Source organism: Neophocaena asiaeorientalis, unplaced genomic scaffold (assembly GCF_003031525.2).
Source record: "Neophocaena asiaeorientalis asiaeorientalis breed wild unplaced genomic scaffold, Neophocaena_asiaeorientalis_V1.1 scaffold534, whole genome shotgun sequence".
NCBI lineage: Eukaryota > Metazoa > Chordata > Mammalia > Artiodactyla > Phocoenidae > Neophocaena > Neophocaena asiaeorientalis.
The window spans coordinates 2393289-2414813 of NW_020172826.1; the positions used below are offsets into that span (position 1 = coordinate 2393289).

General features: G+C 37.8%; 1 protein-coding gene across 1 annotated transcript in view; it reads left to right on the forward strand.

Moving 5' to 3' along the window:
• ENPEP (glutamyl aminopeptidase) overlaps positions 1 to 21525 on the forward strand; it is a 97462-nt gene that overhangs the window by 24057 nt on the left and 51880 nt on the right. Inside the window, exons 4-6 of the mRNA XM_024741950.1 lie at positions 16619 to 16739; positions 19054 to 19208; positions 19638 to 19751. Coding sequence (XP_024597718.1) covers positions 16619 to 16739; positions 19054 to 19208; positions 19638 to 19751 — 390 coding nt within the window. The remainder of the gene's footprint in view (positions 1 to 16618; positions 16740 to 19053; positions 19209 to 19637; positions 19752 to 21525) is intronic.

Here is a 21525-nt window from a genome sequence, read left to right on the forward strand (position 1 = left end):
ATGCATGCATATCTCCTTCCTCACCCCATGCTATTTCAATATGGTTATCACAGGCTTTAAAAAAATCATCTCAGTAAAGCAAGCATGTAAACTAGAATGATAGTAATTATTACAAAGCAATGACAATTCAGGAGTAATTTACTGAATTTTGTCATGGACAGAAGTGCTGAGGCTCAGCAAATGAGGGAGGTGGGTTAGCAGCTTCTACCGACGCCCATAGAAAGTAATCTTTAACATAAAAATGTTTCTGATATATGGCAGATAGGACACATAGATATGCTTTGGCTAATAATGTTACAAGGTTAACAGGCTGTATCTATATATTCTGTGATTGCTTAGCTCAGCTGATCAAAGCAGTGGTCATAAAATATAATGGATTATATATCAAAATAAGGGTCATCGATCACATGTGATCTGCAGACTGGCCAGACTGTAAAGACAGAACATACTTCTCTGTGGTGTTGAGTTTCTCAGAAACAAAAAAGGAAGGCATTGCTTTTATTTGGATCGAATTTACACTAACACCAATCCTATTTAAGGACACTGCATTCCTGTTGCTGCCAACAATAGAAATATGGAGAGGAAGAAAAACCTGATTATATTGTCTCAGAAGCATTCTGATTGAACGGAGTCAATCAACCAGCATGGGCAATGTGAACATATTGACAGAAAAAGCACATAGTCTTTCTCCTCCCCATTGCTCCACCTAAGTTGGGAGACCTCACTGTTATCTCTTCTTCCTCTTTTTCAACCCTCTTTCACTCTCCAAATATTACGTGCAACACAAAAGTACAGAGTGTGTACACAACAGCAGAGTGAGGCAAGAGGAACTACCCTTTCTGAAGTTTTTAACAGATGTGGTGGAAATTCTGAGAATCTCAGTTTACAACATGACAATGCTATATGAACGTGATAGTTTTGATTTCATAGGGGGCAATTACCTTCTCTCTGTTCAGTGGCCACCAACTGGATCCTTAGTTTCACTTAACTTCTTGGAAAACGCATGTTGTTCACAAAGAGAACAGGAGGGCGGTGAGGAAATGTATCACTTCTTCTAGAAAGCAAAAATAAATAAATAAATAAAACAAAACAAACTTTAAAAGAAAGGGGATGATAAATGAGTGAATTTTGTAGCCTTTGGAGATGAACACATCTTTACTTAGACAAATAAAGCAAGAATGTCAATCACCCAGTAGCTTGGGAGAACAGTGAGTCAGCGATAGTAATTTAAGGGATTCTTTTTATTTTTATTTATTTTTTTATTATCTTTATTGGAGTATAATTGCTTTACAATGTTGTGTTAGTTTCTGCTGTACAACAAAGTAAATCAGGTATATGTATACATATATCCCCATATCCCCTCCCTCTTGAGCCTTACTCCCACCCTCTATCCCACCCCTCTAGGTCAACACAAAGCATCAACCTGATCTCCCTGTGCTATGCAGCTGCTTCCCACGAGCCATCCATTTCACATTTGGTAGTGTATATATGTCAGTGCTGCTTTCTCCTTTCATCCCAGCTTCCCCTTCCCCCGCTCAAACCCCGTATCCTCAAGTCCGTTGTCTACGTCTGTGTCTTTATTCCTGCCCTGACACTAGGTGGATCAGTACCGTTTTTTTTTAGATTCCATATATGTGCGTTAGCATATGGTATTTGTTTTTCTCTTTCTGACTTAACTTCACTCTGTATGACAGACACTAGGTCCATCCACCTCATTACAAATAACTCAGTTTGGTGTCTTTTTATGGCTAATATTCCACTGTATATATGTGCCACATCTTCTTTATCCATTTATCTGCTGAAGGACATTTAGGTTGCTTCCATGTCCTGGTTATTGTAAATAGTGCGGCAGTGAACACTGTGGTACGTGTATCTTTCTGAATTATGGTTTTCTCAGAGTATATGCCCAGTAGTGGGATTGCTGAGTCATATGGTAGCCCTATATTTAGTTTTTTAAGGAACCGCCATACTGCTCTCCATAGTGGCTGTATCAATTTACATTCCCACCAACAGTGCAGGAGGGTTCCCTTTTCTCCACACCCTCTCCAGCATTTATTGTTTGTAGATTTTGTGATGATGGCCATTCTGACTGGTGTGATGTGATACCTCATTGTGGTGTTGATTTGCATTTCTCTGATGATTAGTGATGTTGAGCATCTTTGCATGTGCTTTAAAATTCATGATTTAATGTGGTTTTATATATATATATAATTATATATATATATTCAAAAACTACCATTTTATTTGTTAAAGCATACCATTATGCCATATTGAAGCACTACAGTGTTTTTGTTTTCTAACATCTTTATTGGAGTATAATTGCTTTACAATGGTGTGTTAGTTTCTGCTGTATAACAAAGTGAATCAGCTATACATATACATACACTCCCATTTCTCCTCGCTCTTGCATCTCCCTCCAGGCCTCCCTATCCCACCCCTCTAGGTGGACACAAAGCACCAAGCTGATCTCCCTGTGCCATACAGCTGTTTCCCATTAGCTATCTATTTTACATTTGGTAGTGTATATATGTCCACACCACTCTCTCACTTCTCCCAGCTTACCCTTCCCCCTCCTCATGTCCTTAAGTCCATTCTCTACATCTGCATCTTTATTCCTGCCCTATCCCTAGTTTCTTCAAAACCATTTTTTTTACATTCCATATATATGTGTTAGCATATATTTCTTTCTCTCTGACTTACTTCACTCTGTAATATTCCATTGTATATATGTGCCACATCTTCTTTATCACTTAGATTGCTGCCATGTCCTGACTATTCAAAATAGTGCTGAAATGAACATTGTAGTACATGACCCTTTTTGAATTATGGTTTTCTCAGGGTATATGCCCAGTAGTGGGATTGCTGGGTCACATGGTAGTTCTATTTTTAGTATTTTAAGGAACCTCCATACTGTTCTCCATAGTAGCTGTATCAATTTACATTCCCACCAACAGTGCAACAGGGCTCCTTTCTCTCCACATCCGCTCCAGCACTTGTTAGTAGATTTTTTGATGATGGCCATTCTGACCAGTGTGAGGTGATACCTCATTGTAGTTTTGATTTGCATTTCTCTAATGATTAGTGATGTGGAGTATCCTTTCGTGTGTTTGTTGGCAATCTGTATATCTTCTCTGGAGAAATGCCTACTTAAGTCTTCTGCCCATTTTTGGATTGGGTTGTTTTTTTGATATTAAGCTGCATGAGCTGCTTGTATATTTTGGAGATTAATCCTTTGTCAGTTGCTTCGTTTGCAAATATCTTCTCCCATTCTAAAGGTTGCTTTTCATCTTGCTTATGGTTTCCTTTGCTGTGAAAAAGCTTTTAAGTTTCATTAGGTCCCATTTGTTTATTTTTGTTTTTATTTCCATTTCTCTACGAGGTGAGTCAAAAAGGATTTTGCTGTGATTTATGTCATAGAGTGTTCTATGTTTTCCACTAAGAGTTTTATAGTGTCTGGCCTTATATTTAGGTCTTTAAACCATTTTGAGTTTATTTTTGTGTATAGTGTTAGGTAGTGTTTTAATTTCATTCTTTTCAATGTAGCTGTCCAATTTTCCCAGCACCACCTATTGAAGAGGCTGTCTTTTCTCCATTGTATATTTTTGCCTCCTTTATCAAAGATAAGGTGACCATATGTGCATAGGTTTATGTCTAGGCTTTCTAGCCTGTTCCATTGATCTATATTTCTGTTTTTGTGCCAGTAGCATACTGTCTTGATTACTGTAGCTTTGTAATATAGTCTGAAGTCAGGGAGCCTGATTCCGCCAGCTCTGTTTTTCTTTCTCAAGATTGCTTTGGCTATTCAACATCTTTTGTGTTTACACACAAATTGTGAAATTTTTTGTTCTAGTTCTGTGAAAAATGCCATTGGTAGTTTGATAGGGATTGCATTGAATCTGTAGATTGCTTTGGGTATTATAGTCATTTTCACAATGTTGACTCTTCCAATCCAATAACACTGTGTATCTCTCTATCTGTTTGTATCATCTTTAATTTCTTTCATCAGTGTCTTACAGTTTTCTGCATATAGGTCTTTTGTCTCCTTAGGTAGGTTTATTCCTAGATATTTTATTCTTTTTTGTTGCAATGGTAAATGGGAGTGTTTCCTTAAGTTCTCTTTCAGATTTTTCATCATTAGTGTATAGGAATGCAAGATATTTCTGTGCATTAATTTTGTATCTTGCTACTTTACCAAATTCCTTGATTAGCTCTAGTAGTTTTCTGGTAGCATCTTTAGGATTCTCTATGTATATAGAAGCATGTCATTTGCAAACAGTGACAGTTTTACTTCTTCTTTTCTGATTTGGATTTCTTTCATTTCATTTTCTTCTCTGATTGCTGTGGCTAAAACTTCCAAAACTGTTTTAAATACTAGTGGTGAGAGTGGGCAACCTTCTCTTTTTCCTCATCCTAGTAGAAATGGTTTCAGTTTTTCACCACTGAAAACAATGCTGGCTGTGCGTTTGTCAATTATGGCCTTTATTTTATTGAGGTAAGTTCCATCCATGCACACTTTCTGGAGGGTTTTTATCAAAAATGCATGTTGAATTTTGACAAAAGCTTTTTCTGCACCTATTCAGATGATCATATGGTTTTTATCCTTCAGTTTGTTATATGGTGTATCACATTGATTGATTTGCATATACTGAAGAATCCTTGAATTCCTGGGATAAACACCACTTGATCATGGTGTATGATCCCTTTAATGTGCTGTTGGATTCTCTTTGCTAGTATTTTGTTGAGGATTTCTGCATCTATTTTCATCAGTGATATTGGCCTGTAGTTTTCTTTCTTTGTGACATCTTGTCTGGTTTTGGTATCAGAGTGATGGTGGTCTCATAGAATAAGTTTGGGAGTGCTCCTCCCTCTGCTATATTTTGGAAGAGTTTGAGAAGGATAGGTGTTAGCTCTTCTCTAAATGTCCAATAGAATTCACCTGTGAAGATTGAAAGTGGGGTGTTAAAGTCCCCTACTGTTGTGTTACTGTCAATTTCCTCTTTTATGGCTGTTAGCAATGCCTTATGTATTGAGGTGCTCCTATGTTTGGTGCATAAATATTTACAATTCTTATATCTTCTTGGATTGATCCCTTGATCATTATGTAGTGTACTTCTTTGTCTCTTGTAATAGTCTTTATCTTAAAGTCTATTTTGTCTGATATGAGAATTGTTACTCCAGCTTTCTTTTGATTTCCATTTGCATGGAATATCTTTTTCCATCCCCTCACTTTCAGTCTGTATGTGTCCCTAGGTCTGAAGTGGGTCTCTTGTAGACAGCATATATACGGGTCTTGTTTTTATATCCATTCAGCCACTCTATGTCTTTTGATTGGGGCATTTAATCCATTTACATTTAAGGTAGTTATTAATGTTGCTATTACCATTTTCTTGTTTTGGGTTTGTTATTGTAGGTCTTTTCCTTCTCTTGTGTTTCCTGCCTAGAGAAGTTCCTTTAGCATTTGTTGTAGGGCTGGTTTGGTGGTGCTGAATTCTCTTAGCTTTTGTCTGTAAAGGTGTTAATTTCTCTGTGGAATCTGAATGAGATCCTTGCTGGGTAGAGTAATCTTGGTTGTTAGGTTTTTCCCTTTCATCACTTTAAGTATGTCCTGCCACTCCCTTCTGGCTTGCAAGTTTCTTCTGAAACATCAGCTGTTAAACTTATGTGGATCCCCATGTATGTTATTTGTTGCCTTTCCCTTGCTGCTTTTAATATTTTTTCTTTGTATTTAATTTTTGGTAGTTTGATTAATACGTGTCTTGGCATGTTTCTCCTTGGATTTATCCTGTGTGGGACTCTCTGTGCTTCTGGACTTGATTGACTATTCCCTTTCCCATATTAGGGAAGTTTTCAACTATGATCTCTTCAAATATTTTCTCAGTTCTTTTTTTTCCTCTTCTTCCTCTGGGACCCCTATAATTCAAATGTTGGTGCATTTAATGTTGTCCCAGAGGTCTCTGAGACTGTCCTCAATTCTTTTCATTTTTTTTCTTTATTCTGCCCTGTGGTAGTTATTTCCACTATTTTATCTTCCAGGGTACTTATCCATTCTTCTGCCTCAGTTATTCTGCTATTGATTCCTTCTAGAGAATTTTTCATTTCATTTATTGTGTTGTTCATCATTGGTTTGCTCTTTAGTTCTTGTAGGTCCTTGTTAAACGTTTCTTGTATTTTCTCCATTCTATTTCCAAGATTTGGATCATCTTTACTATCATTACCCTGAATTCTTTTTTAGGTAGACTGCCTATTTCCTCTTCATTTGTTTGGCGTGGTGGGTTTTTACCTTGCTCCTTCATCTGCTGCATATTTCTCTGTCTTCTCATGTTGCTTAACTTACTGTGTTTGGAGTCTCCTTTTCAAAAGCTGCAGGTTCGTATTCACATTGTTTTTGGTGTCTGTGCCCCATGGGTAAGGTTGTTTCAGTGGTTTGTGTAGGCTTCCTGGTGGAGGCGACTAGTGCCTGTGTTCTGGTGGATGAGGCTGGATCTCATCTTTCTGGTGGGCAGGACCATGTCCAGTTGTGTGTTTTGGTGTGTCTGTGAACTTATTATGATTTTAGGCAGCCTCTCTGCTAATGGGTGGGGCTGTGTTCCTGTCCTGCTAGTTGTTTGGCATAGGGTGTCCAGCACTGTCACTTGCTGGTTGTTACGTGGAGCTGGGTCTTAGCATTGAGATGGACATCTCTGGGAGAGCTTTTGCCGTTTGACATTATGTGGGCAATGCAGTCTCTGGTGGACCAATGTCCTGAACTCGGCTCTCCCACCTCAGAGGCTCAGGCCTGACACCCGCCAGAGCACCAAGACCCTGTCAGCTACTCGGCTCAGAAGAAAAGGGAGAAGAAAAAGAAAGAAAGGAAAAAATAAAATAGTTACTAAAATAAAAAAATATATTATTAAAAATAAAAATTAAAGACGTAATAAAAAAAAGAAAGAAACAAGAGAATGACCAAACCAAAAAACAAATCCACCAATGATAACAAGTGCTAAAAACTATATGAAAAAAAAAAAAGAAAAAACGGACAGACATAACCCTAGGACAAACCATCAAAGAAAAGCTATACAGACAAAATCACACAAAGAAGCATACACGTATACAATCAGAAAAAAAGGAAGAAAAATATATATACATATAAAGAAAAAAGGAAGAGTGCAACCAAATCAACACATCTACCAGTGATAATAAGCTCTAAATACTAAATTGAGATAAACATAAAACCAGAAACAAATTAGATTCAGAAAGAAAACCCCAAGTCTGCAGTTGCTCCCAAAGTCCACCACCTCAATTTTGGGATGATTTGTTGTCTATTCAGGTATTCCACAGATGCAGGGTACGTCAAGTTGATTGTGGAGATTTCATCCACTGCTCCTGAGGCTGCTGGGAGAAATTTCTCTTCTTTGTTTGCACAGCTCCTGGGGTTCAGCTTTGGATTTGGACCCGCCTCTGCATGTAGGTTGACTGAGGGCGTCTGTTCTTTGCCCAGACAGGACAGGGTTAAAATAGCAGCTGATTAGGGGGCTCTGGCTCACTCAGGCCAGGGGGAGGGAAGGGTACAGAATGCGGGGAGAGCCTGTGGCAACAGAGGTTGGTGTGACATTGCACCAGCCTGAGGCGCACCATGTGTTCTCCTGGGGAAGCTGGCCCTGGATTACAGGACCCTGGCAGTGGCGGGCTGCACAGGCTCCTGGTAGGGGATGTGTGGATAGTTACCTGTGCTGGCACACAGGATTCTTAGTGGCTGCAGACTCAGCCTTAGCATCTCATGCCCGTCTCTTGTATCTGCGCTGATAGCCACAGCTCACGCCCACCTCTGGAGCTCATTTAGGCGGTGCTCTGAATCCCCTCTCCTCGTAGGCAGTTCTGGACTTTTTCCCAGACTCTCTCTGTGCTATCTGTGGCGCACTAGCCCCCTTCAGGCTGTGTTCACACAGCCAACCCCAGTCCTCTCCCTGGGGTCTGACCTCCGAAGCCTCAGCCTCAGCTCCCAGCCCCGCCTGCCCCGGTGAGTGAGCAGACAAGCCTCTTGGGCTGGTGAGTGCTGGTCGGCACTGATCCTCTGTGCGGGAATCTCTCCACTTTGCCCTCCGCACCCCTGTTGCTGCATTCTCGTCCATGGCTCCGAAGCTTCTCCCCCGCCCACCCCTCATCTCCACCAGTGAAGGGGCTTTCCAGCGTGTGGAACTTTTCCTCCTTCACAGCTCCCTCCCTGATGTGCAGGTCCCATCACTATTCTTTTGTCTCTGTTTTTCCTTTTGCCTTACCCAGGTATGTAGGGAGTTTCTTGCCTTTTGGGAAGTCTGAAGTCTTCTGCCAGTGTTCAGTAGGTGTTCTGTAGTTGTTCTACATGTACATGCATTTTTGATGTATTTTGGGGGAGAAAGTGGATCTCCACGTCTTATTCCTCTGCCATCTTGAAGGTCTTCCAAAGGATACTTTTTAGAAACTCATCCTTTAAATTACTGGATCTTTCTGCTGTTCTTCACTTCTGAGAAAATATGGCTAAAGTTGTATGCATATATCCATCATTACTATATCATACAGAGTATTTTCACTGCCCTAAAAATCCTCTATGCTCTACCTATTCATCTCGCCACCTCTCACACCCCAGCATGTCATCAACTGATTTTTGTGTGTGTGTGTGTGTGTGCGGTATGTGGGCCTCTCACTGTTGTGGCCTCTCCCGTTGCAGAGCACAGGCTCTGGACACACAGGCTCAACGGCCACGGCTCACGGGCCCCTGCAGCTCCGCGGCATGTGGGATCTTCCCGGACTGGGGCACGAACCCATGTCCCCTGCTTCGGCAGGCGAACTCTCAACCACTGCGCCACCAGGGAAGCCCCACTGATCTCTTTATTGTCTCCATCTTTTTGACTCTTCCAAAATGTCAAATAGGTGGTATCATACAGTGTGTAGCCCTTTCAGATTCATTTCTTTCACTTAATATTGATAATATGCATTTAAGGTTCCTCCCTGTTTTTCCATGGTTTCATAGCTTCTTTCTTTTTAGCACTGTGTAATATTCCATTGCCCACAGTTTATCTGGTACATGAAAGACATCTTGGTGCTTCCAAGTTTTGGCAATTACAAACAAAGCTACTATAAACATCCTCGTGCAGGACTTTTTTTTTTAATTAATTTTTTATTAGTCATCCATTCTATGCACATCAGTGTATACATGTCAATACCAATCTCCCAATTCATCACACCACAACCCCAACACCTTGCCGCTTTCCCCACTTGGTGTCCATACGTTTTTCTCTATTTCTGTGTCTCAATTTCTGCTCTGCAAATGGGTTCATGTGTACCATTTCCTACATTCCACATATATGCGTTAATATACGGTATTTGTTTCTCTCTTTCTGACTTACTTAACTCTGTATGACAGTTTCTAGATGCATCCACATCTAAAAATGACCCAATTTCGTTCCTGTTTATGGCTGAGTAATATTCCATTGTATATATGTACCACAACTTCTTTATCCATTCGTCTGTTGATGGGCATTTAGGTTGCTTCCATGACCTGGCTATTGTAAATACTGCTGCAATGAATACTGGGTTGCATGTGTCTTTTTGAATTATGGTTTTCTCAAGGTATATGCCCAGTAGTGGGATTGCTGGGTCATATGGTAATTCTATTTTTAGTTCTTTAAGGAACCTCCATACTGTTCATAGTGGCTGTATAAATTTACATTCCCACCAACAGTGCAAGAGGGTTCCCTTTTCTCCACACCCTCTCCAGCATTTGTTATTTATAGATTTTCTGATGATGTCATTCTAACTGGTGTGGGGTGATACCTCATTGTAGCTCTGATTTGCATTTCTCTAATAATTAGTTATGTTGAGCAGCTTTTCATGTACTTCCTGGCCATCTGTATGTCTTCTTTGGAGAAATACCTATTTAGCTCTTCTGCCCATTTTTGGATTTGGTTGTTTTTTTAATATTGAGCTGCATGAGCTGTTTATATATTTTGGAGATTAATCCTTTGTCCATTGATTCCTTTGCAAATATTTTCTCCCATTGTGAGAGTTGTCTTTTCATCTTGTTTATGGTTTCCTTTGCTGTGCAAAAGCTTTGAAGTTTCATTAGGTCCCATTTATTTTTCTTTTTATTTCCATTACTCTATGAGGTGGATCAAAAAAGATATTCCTGTGATTTATGTCAAAGAGTTTTCTTCCTATGTTTTTCTCTAAGAGTTTTATAGTGTCCGGTCTTAAATTTAGGTCTCTAATCCATTTTGAGTTTATTTTTCTGTATGGTATTAGGGAGTGTTCTAATTTCATTCTTTTACATGTAGCTGTCCAGTTTTCCCAGCACCACTTATTGAAGAGACTGTCTTTTCTCCATTGTACAACCTTGCCTCCTTTGTCATAGATTAGTTAACCATAGGTGTGTGGGTTTCTCTCTGGGCTTTCTATCCTGTTCCATTGATCTATGTTTCTGTTTTTGTGCCAGTACCATACTGTCTTGATTACTGTAGCTTTGTAGTATAGTCTGAAGTCAGGGAGTCTGATTCCTCCATTTCCACTGTTTTCCCTCAAGACTGCTCTGGCTACTCGGGGTCTTTTGTGTCTCCATACAAATTTTAAGACTTTTTGTTCTAGTTCTGTAAAAAATGCCATTGGTAATTTGATAGGGATTGCTCTCGGTAGTATACTCATTTTCACAATGTTGATTCTTCCAATCCAAGAACATGGTATATTTCTCCATCTGTTTGTGTCATCTTTAATTTCTTTCATCAGTGTCTTACACTTTTCTGCATACAGGAATTTTGTCTCCCTAGGTAGGTTTATTCCTAGGTATCTTATTCTTTTTGTTACAGTGTTAAATGGGAGTGTTTCCTTAATTCCTCTTTCAGATCTTTCATCATTAGTGTAGAGGAATGCAAGATATTTCTGTGCATTAATTTTGTATCCTGCAACTTAACCAAATTCATTGATTAGCTCTAGTAGTTTTCTGGTGGCATCATTAGGATTCTCTGTGTATAGTATCATGTCATCTGCAAACAGTGACAGTTTTACTTCTTCTTTTCCAGTTTGTATTCCTTTTTTTACTTTTTGCTTCTCTGATTGCCGTGGCTAGGACTTCCAAAACTATGTTGAATACCAGTGGTGAGAGTGGACATCCTTGTCTTGTTCCTGATCTTAGAGGAAATGCTTTCAGTTTTTCACCATTGAGAATGATGTTTACTGTGGGTTTATTGTATATGGCCTTTACTATGTTAAAGTAGCTTCCTTCTATGCGCACTTTCTGGAGAGTTTTTATGATAAATGGGTGTTGAATTTTGTCAAAAGCTTTTTCTGCATCTACTGAGATGATCATATGGGTTTTGTTCTTCAATTTGTTAATACGGTGTATCACATTGATTGATCTGCATATATTGAAGAATCCTTGCATCTCTGGGATAAACTCCACTTGATCATGGTGTATGATCCTTTTAATGTGTTGTTGGATTCTGTTTGCTAGTGTTTTCTTGAGGATTTTTTCATCTATATTCATCAGTGATATTGGTCTGTAATTTTCTGTTTTTGTACTATCTTTGTCTGGTTTTGGTATCAGGGTGATGGTGGCCTCATAGAATGAGTTTGGGTGTTTTCCTTCCTCTGCAACATTTTAGAAGAGTTTGAGAAGAATGGGTGTTAGCTCTTCTTTAAATGTTTGATAGAATTCACCTGTGAAGCCATCTGGTCCTGGACTTTTGTTTGTTGGAAGACTTTTAATCACAGTTTCAATTTCATTACTTGTGATTGGTCTGTTCCTATTTTCTGTTTCTTCCTGTTCAGTCTTGGAAGGCTATACCTTTCTAAGAATTTGTCCATTTCTTGAAGGTTGTGCATTTTATAGGAACAGAGTTGCTTGTAGTAGCCTCTTAGGATGCTTTGTATTTCTGTCGTGTTTGTTGTAACTTCTCCTTTTTCATTTCTAATTTTATTGATTTGAATCCTCTCCCTCTCTTTCTTGATGAGTCTGGCTAATGGTTTATCAATTTTGTTTACCTTCTCAAAGAACCAGCTTTTAGTTTTACTGATCTTTGCTATTGTTTTCTTTGTTTCTATTTCATTTATTGCTGCTCCAATCTTTATGATTTCTTTCCTTCTGCTAACTTTCGGTTTTGTTTGTTCTTCTTTCTCTAGTTCCTTTAGGTGTAACGTTAGATTGTTTATTTGAGATTTTTCTTGTTTCTTGAGGTAGGCTTGTATAGCTATAAACTTCCCTCTTAGAACTGCTTTTGCTGCATTCCATAGGTTTTGGATCGTTGTGTTTTCATTGTCATTTTTCTCTAGGTATATTTTGATTTCCTCTGTGATTTCTTCAGTGATCTCTTGGTTAACGTATTGTTTAGCCTCCATGTGTTTGTGTTTTTTATGTCTTTTTCCCTGTAATTCATTTCTAATCTCATAGCGTTGTGGTCAGAAAAGATGCTTGATATGATTTCAGTTTTGTTAAATTTACTGAGGTTTGATTTGTGACCCAAAATGTGATCTATCCTGGAGAATGTTCTATGCACACTTGAGAAGAGAGTGTAATCTGCTGGTTTTGGATGGAATGTCCTAAAAATACCAATTAAATCTATCTGGTCTGTTGTGCCATTTAAAGCTTGTGTTTCCTTATTAATTTTGTTTGGATGATCTGTCCATTGGTGTTAGTGAGGTGTTAAAGTCCCTCACTATTACTGTGTTACTGTTAATTTCCTCTTTTAGAGCTGTTAGCAGTTGCCTTACGTATTGAGGTGCTCCTATGTTGGGTGTGTATATATTTATAATTGTTCTATATTCTTCTTGGAGTCATCCCTTGATCATTACGTAGTGTCCTTCCTTATCTCTTGTAATATTCTTTATTTTAAAGTCTATTTTATTTGATATGACTATTGCTACTTCAGCTTTCTTTTGATTTCCATTTGCATGGAATATCTTTTTCCAACCCCTCACTTTCAGTCTGTATGTGTCCCTAGATCTGAAGTGGGTCTCTTATAGACAGCATATATACGGGTCTTGTTTTTGTATCCATTCAGCAAGCCTGTGTCTTTTGGTTGGAGCATTTAATCCATTCACATTTAAGGTCATTATCGATACGTATGTTCCTATGACCATTTTCTTAATTGTTTTGGGTCTGTTTTTGTAGATCCTTTTCTTCTCTTGTGTTTCCCACTTAGAGAAGTTCCTTTAGCATTTGCTGTAGAGCTGGTTTGGTGGTGTTGAATTCTTTTAGCTTTTGCTTCTCTGTAAAGCTTTTGATTTCTCCACCAAATCTGAATGAGATCCTTACTGGGCAGAGTAATCTTGGTTGTAGGTTCTTCCCTTTCATCACTCTATCATGCCACTCCCTTCTGGCTTGTAGAGTTTCTCCTGAGAAATCCTCTGTTAACCTTATGTTAACCTTATGGGAGTTCCCTTGTATGTTATTTGTCATTTTTCCCTTGATGCTTTTAATAATGTTTTTGTCTTTAATTTTTGCCAATTTGATTACTATGTGTCTCGGCATGTTTCTCCTTGGGTTTATCATGTATGGGACTCTCTGTGCTTCTTGGACTGGGTGGCTATTTCTTTTCCCATGTTACAGAAGTTTTCAACTATAATCTCTTAAAATGTTTTCTCAGGTCCTTTCTCTCTCTCTTCTCCTTCTGGGTCCCCTATAATGCGAATGTTGTTGCATTTAATGTTGTCCCAGAGGTCTCTTAAGCTGTCTTCATTTCTTTTCATTCTTTTTTTTTTATTCTTTTCCGCAGCAGTGAATTCTACCATTCTGTCTTCCAGGTCACTTATTCGTTCTTCTGCCTCAGTTATTCTGCTATTGATTCCTTCTAGTGTAGTTTTCATTTCAGTTATTGTATTGTTCATCTGTTTGTTTGTTCTTTATTTCTTCTAGATCTTTGTTAAACATTTCTTGCCTCTTCTCAATCTTTGCCTCCATTCTTTTTCCAAGGTCCTGGATCATCTTCACTATCATTATTCTGAATTCTTTTTCTGGAAGATTGCCTATCTCAATTTCATTTGGTTGTTTTTCTGGGGTTTTATCTTGTTCCTTCATCTGGTACACAGCCCTCTGCCTTTTCATCTTGTCTATCTTTGTGTGAATGTGGGTTTTGTCCCACAGGCTGCAGGATTGTAGTTCTTCTTGCTTCTGCTCTCTGCCCTCTGGTGGATGAGGCTATCTAAGAGGCTTGTTGAAGGTTCCTGATGGGAGGGACTGGTGGTGGATAGAGCTGTCTGTTGCTCTGGTGGGGAGGGTTCAATAAAACTTTAATCCACTTGTTTGCTGATGTGTGGGGCTGGGTTCCCTCCCTGTTGGTTGTTTGGCCTGAGGCGACCCAATACTGGAGCCTACCCAGGCTCTTTGGTGGAACTAATGGCAGACTCAGGGAGGGCTCACGCCAAGGAGTACTTCCCAGAACTTCTGCTGCCAGTGTCCTTGTCCTTTGGTGAGCCACAGTTGCCCCCTGCCTCTGCAGGAGACCCTCCAACACTAGCAGGTAGGTCTGGTTCAGTCTCCTATGGGGTCACTGCTGCTTCCCCTGGATCCCAATGTGCACACTACTTTGTGTGTGTCCTCCAAGAGTGGAGTCTCTGTTTCCCCCAGTCCTGTGGAAGTCCTGCAATCAAATCCCTCTGCCTTCAAAGTCTGATTCTCTAGGAATTCCTCCTACTGTTGTCAGACCCCCAGGTTGGGAAGCCTGATGTGGGGCTCAGAACCTTCACTCCAGTGGGTGACTTCTGTGGTATAAGTGTTCTCCAGTTTGTGAGTCACCCACCCAGCAGTTATGGGATTTGATTTTATTGTGATAGAGTCCCTCCTACCATCTCATTGTGGCTTCTCCTTTGTCTTTGCATGTGGGGTATCTTTTTTGGTGAGTTCCAGTGTCTTCCTGTCTATGATTGTTCAGCAGTTAGTTGTGATTCCGGTGTTCTCGAAAGAGGGAGTAGAGCATGTCCTTCTATCCTGTCATCTTGAACCAACCTCAGGACATGTTTTAAACTCCTTTGGGTAAACACAAAGGAGCACAATTCTTGGGCCATATGTTAACAGTATGTTTAGTTTTGTAAGCAACTGCCAAACTATCCTCCAAAATGGCTGTACCAGCTTGCATTCCCACCAGCAATGTATGGGAATTCCTATTGCTCCACATCCTCACCAGCATTTGGTGTTGTCAGTGTTTTGGATTTTGGCATTGTAGTAGGTGTGCTGTGGTACCTCTTTGTTATTTTAATTTGCATCTCCTTGATGACATATGATATGAAGCATCTTTTCATATACATACTTGATATCTGTATATCTTCTTTGGTGAGGTGTCTTATTAAGGTCTTTGGCCCATTTTTTAATCAGGTTGTTTCCTTTCTTCTTGTTGAGTTTTAAGAGTTCTTTGTATATTTTGTATAACTGTTGTTTATGAGATGGACCTTCTACAAATATTTCCTCCCAGTCTGCAGCTTATCTTCTCATTCTCTTGACATTGTCTTTCAGAGAGCAAAAGTTTTAATGAAGCCTAGCTTATCAGTTATTTCTTTCATAGATTATGCCTTTGGTGGTAAAGCTAAGAAGTCATCTTCATATCCAAAGTCATCTAGATTTTCCCCTATGTTATCTTCCAGGAGTTTTATAGTTTTGTGTTTTACATTTAGGTATGTGATCAATTTTGAGTTCATATTTGTGAAGGGTGTAAGGTCTGTGTCTAGATTTATTTTTTTGCACATGGATGTTCAGTTATTCCAGCATCATTCATTGAAGATACTGTCTTTGCTCCATTGTATTGCCTTTACTCCTTTGTCGAAGATCAGTTGACTATATTTATGTGGGTCTATTTCTGGGCTCTCTATTGTCTTGTACTGATCTATTTTTCTATTGTTTTGTTACCACATTGTCTTGATTACTGTAGCTTTACAGTAAGTCTTGAAGTCAGATATTATCAATCTTCCAATATTGTTTTTCTCCTTCAATATTGTGATGGCTACTTGGGGTTATACATGCTTAGAATTGGGGAGTAAAAAGTCTATACTTGGTTTGATTTATAAATTATGTCATGGCATAAAAATAATATTCTAGATACTTAGAGATGTAGCTTATCAAGATTTGGCTTATCAAGATGCCTCCCTCTCAAAAAAATTTTGAGTCATTGTATTTTAGACTCTGGAAGTAGAATAGTTAATATATCAAAGGGTAGTGTGGGTAGCAATGGATAGAAAAGCAAACGGAAAACACGTATCTAAGGGCTCTTTAAATGAGAAAAAAATCACATGCCTTATTTCTTCAAAGACGAATTACACAAAGCGAGATAAATACATAGATACACAAATATTAAGATGACAATATATGTTCTAAGTAGAAAAAAGTAATAACATTTAAAAAATATACTGTACATTATGTACAGTATATTTTATTTATATATTATTTATTTATAAATTATTACATTATTTCTAGTCATTGAAATTACTTAGTGAGTTATGCGGTATTCTTTTCCTTTACATATGAGTCTCAGAGACGTGAAGTGATTTGTCCAAGACCATGCAGAACTGGGATTCCAATTAGACTTACCTGGCTCCAAAGCCCACCTTTTCTGTACTATGTCATGTATCATAGTTTTTGTGTTTTTTCAAATGAAAAATTTTCACTGAATTTTTTTTATTTTAATAGCTCACTATATATGTCCAGCCAGAGCAAAAGCACACAGCTGAATATGCTGCAAATATAACTAAAAGTGTGTTTGATTATTTTGAAGACTACTTCGCTATGGATTATTCTCTTCCTAAATTAGGTGAGAACCATATTTTATTTTCTTGTTTTTAATATTGCTTTTGTTTTCACTTAACTCATTTCCTCCAGCTTTAGCATCCTTAGTTAATAATCATCCCTTAGTCTTTTCATCATATGCCTATATTATGTATCTAATACTTACTAGATGCTGAAAGATTCTTTCTGGATTCCTCTAAGAATAATGTCTATACTCTGTTCTTACCTGATGAATGTATAGTATTTTATTTCCAAATAAAGATTGAAGTATGTACATAAAACTGCAGACATTGATAATGATGGAACCAGAAAGAGCAACCTAGATCAGCTGATTTCAAAATTAGTACCCATCCCAATAGCTTACATTAATAAATAATAGGGATAAATAATGCTGTCAGAGTCCCATGTACTTCCAGTCTTTCCACTGTTGTACAAGACTAATTCTAGATTCTTCAGCAGTTAAAACGAACTGGTGCTCCTTCCATAAGTATTTTTTCTAATATGGAAGATGTGGGGAACATGTTTTCTTTTTAAAATAAAAATAGTGCTATAATCAAAATGGTATGGACATGACACTTCTATCAAAAGCAGAAATGCTTTAATAGTAAGCTTGAGTCGTATTAGCAAAGACTTTAAATGTAACACCCATATAGATGTCTGTAGGGATGAAATGAAGGCAACAAGAGAACCAACAAACCAACAGTTGACTTCTCTATTTCTGTTTCTTCCCTTACTTTAATAAATTACCAATGCAAAGCAACTGGAATGTCAAATTCTCTACATGGGAATGTCTGTGGCTCTGAGCAACTTTGTGGATGCTCTGGATTGTTTCCTTTTTTTTTATTGCTTAACAGCTATTAGAGAAGGAGACAGGAAAAGAAACAACTTTCCACAAAATCAGAATAACATCTAATAAAATGTTAATCACATTAATTTAAAAGTCTCTTTCTCTTTATCTCTCTTGTACCACCCATGATAACCTAGGAAGTGGAAATCTCACAAATTTATTTCTCTGTTCTCTTTTCTTCCTCCTTCTCTCCCATATTCCTTCTTCTTCTTCATACTTTTATATGCATTTTCAACTCTTTCAGAATTGACTCTTAGACTTTCCTTACAATTTATTACTGCATTTATCCACCCCCTAAATTAAACGCACTGGAGTTAATTATTATGTCAATACTCACCAAAGAAATGAGGTTTAAAAAAATTCCTTTTGTTCATGGGTTAGGTACAAATTACACTCTGTAACATTATGGAAAATACTGGCCCTTGGGGGGAATATTTCTCCAAACTTTAAGAGGTACTCTGTGACAAAATAACCAAACCTAAGAATGAAAAGAACACTAAAAGTAAACTACTGCTGTAATTCTGACCTCCATTTAAGATGTATCCATTTTCATTCTTTTTATAAAAAGCTTTAAGAATCTTTATTTTAACCATAAAGAAAGGACCTTTTCTTTATGTTAGATGAAAATTTAATTTATTTTCATTTATGTGCCTAATTTAAATTATATGTAATAATAAATAAATCCCATGCTTATTATAGTTCATTAACTGGAGAAGCTGCATTCTGTCCACCAATCCAACTGAACCTTTTCTGTTTTGGGATTTAACATAGAACTGATCAACACTGCCTCTTTCTGTCAGATAGCATGTCTACCATTATAGGTCCCAGCAAAAATAAGGACTAGAAAGTCTAGATTGAATTCAACATTTTAGACCTGGAAGGGAATTTCCAGAGAATATAGTCAATTCCATGTTGATCCAACTAATTTAATACATACATACAAGTGGATGGTAAGCTATTCAATTAGTAGGGAATCTGGTTGACCACAAATTGCACAGAATTAGGGAAAAAGTGGAATTTTGTGTTCTCTAATAATCTGTTTCCTTGGACAGAAATATATTTCTACACACTTGGAAGCTCTGTACTTCTAAGACCTCATTTGAAAACTTCATTCTCTTATTCCTTACAGCGTACCCCTCCAAACAGAAGATTGGTATTATCTAAGTGAAAGTCATGGGGAAAAAAAGCAAATAAAAATGAAATACAGAAAGGAACAAAAGACATAAAATTATAGAGGACTTGAACAGAGCATTGCCAATAGTATTCTTAAAAAATAAAAGACACATTGATATCTGGAGCCAACAGGAAGAGTTCCATGGATATTCTGAGTACATTAAAGACTGAAAAGTTTACACAAATAGATGACTGTTTTTCACTCTGAGAAATTATTTTTAGTCTTTTAAAAAACGTTCACCTAAAGAACTTAATTTGGTAAGAAGTGTTATGAACAAAATGGAAAGAATGTATTTCTCACTGGACTCTTTTTCCATAGATAAAATCGCTATTCCAGATTTTGGCACTGGGGCTATGGAGAACTGGGGACTCATCACTTACAGAGAAACAAACCTGCTTTATGACCCTAATGAATCAGCCTCATCAAACCAACAGAGGGTGGCCACTGTGGTTGCCCATGAACTTGTGCATCAGGTATAGAATCTTAGCACCAACTTAGCTTATTTTAAAAAGTGGCTTAAGACCATAGGAATGATTGAAATTATAACTTAGCAAATAAAAAGTAGCCAACCCAGAAAATCCTGCTTGAAAGTCTTTCTTACTGCTAATAAACATTTTACCATAAAGAAACTTTTAAGACACATTGTTCTGCCTTTAGTAAATACACAAGGTTTTCCTATAACTTTAAATATTCCCAGTACTACCAAAATGAAGACAATAAGGAGAATTTCAGATCACTTAAAAACCAGGAGAAATAAAGCAGGAAATAAATGCTAAGTATGATGTCTGCCACTTTTGTGTCAAGTGACAAAATTTGCATGAACAAATGAATGTACTGACATTTTCTAGGCCTTTCTACCAAAGGCATGAGAATTTAACCCTCTTTCTTGCTTATAATTTCAGTGGTTTGGAAATACTGTGACCATGGAATGGTGGGAAGACTTGTGGTTAAACGAAGGGTTTGCTTCCTTCTTTGAGTTCCTGGGAGTAGACCATGCAGAAAAAGAGTGGCAAATGGTGAGCCCTAAACATATAAGTTCCAAATCTCTGTTTTCCTCATGTCAAGCTGATTGAAGCCTTTGGACTATAACAGTGGCCCTGAGTTTGGGGCCAAGTGCAGTATCGAATTGGGAATTCCATTGGGAGGCTGGGGTGGAACCAGCTGCCTCCACTGAACTATACCATGCTCAGAGCCTATGCCCAGGCCCTAGAGGGCAATTGACCACCACGAGCCAAGAATGTGGTTGGTAGAGTCATTCAACAACACGTGCCAGGGCAGGAAAAAAATATCTAGCTTAGACAATGCCAACTCTGTGTTCAAGAAATTATCTGTAGTGCTAACCCTTTGAAAAATGCCCAAGCCTAATTTTATAAATGACTTCCCTTACACAGGTTGCTGAAATGACACGGTAAAGAGATAAATGCATAAACTTAGTAGTTAGACTCAGGTTCAAATCTTGCACACATCATTTCTTAGATGCGTTACAGGGAATGTGACCTCGAGCAAGTTACATATCCTCTCTGAGTCAGTTCTCTCCTCTATGAAAGAAGAACACTGTTCTCTGTATTGTAAGCTTAAAAGCTTCCAAAATGTACATGTAATTACTATTATTATTCTGTGTCTCTGAGGGGCCTGGAACAGAGGCTTCTATGAACTCTGCAGATATTTTTCCCAAAAAGCTACACCTGTTTTCATCTGTATTTAGGTGGTGTATTCTTATCAGTTTGTATATATAAAAGTATAAGTGTGTGGTTATGTGAAAGTAGCATTGCAGGAGGTTGTGTACTGTATAGACTACTGCCCTCCACTGGATACAATAAGAAGAGTGTTAGATGCTCGCAGCCCTTGCCGTTTTCACAACCTGCTTTAAAAAGTGAAAAAAGTTAAACTGGTGAACGCAGTCCACCAATTTAAATGTAAATCTCATTCAAAACACCCTCACAGAAACACCCACAATAATGTTTGAGCAAATACCTCGGCACCATGGCCCCATCAATCAATGTGACATAAAATTAACCATCCCAAATATCTAAAATTTAAAAGACTGATAATACCAAATGTAGGTAAATTTGTGGAGCAATTTCAAGTCACATACATTGCTGGTAGACATGATACAGTCACCCTTGAAAATAGTGTGACCACTTAAGTTAAACATACATTTATCATATAATCCAGCAATCCTACTCCAAGAGACATGAAAGCACTTGTCCACACAAAACCTGCATGTAAATGCACATAATGGGAATATTCATAATAGCCAACTGCTAGAAACAACTCAAATTTATAAATAAATTGTAGCATATTGATACAATAGAATACTACTCAACAGTAGAAGGAGCAAATTGCTGGTAAAGTAACATTGTGGATGAATCTCTAAAGCATTTGCTATGTGGAAATAGGCATCTGTGAATGACTACGTACTGAATGAGTCCATTTATTTGACATTATAGAAAAGACAAAACTATAGGAATAAAATATATATCACTGGTTGTCAGGGACTAAGGTGAAAGGAGGAGACAGACTGAAAAAGGATTCAAGGGAACTTTTGGGGGTAAGAAATTTTTCCATATCTTGACTATGATTGTAGTTAAGATTGTTTATATCTGTCAAAACTCATCAAACTGTCTACTTTAAGAGGGTAACTTTTAATAATGTAAATTATATTTCAAAAAACAACATTTAAAAAATGGACCAAGAAAAGCATTAATTAAATTATAAAATTAATTAAACAATCAACTTCTAATAAATGTCTTCAGGTTATAAAAACTGAAATTACTGAAAAAATGTTCA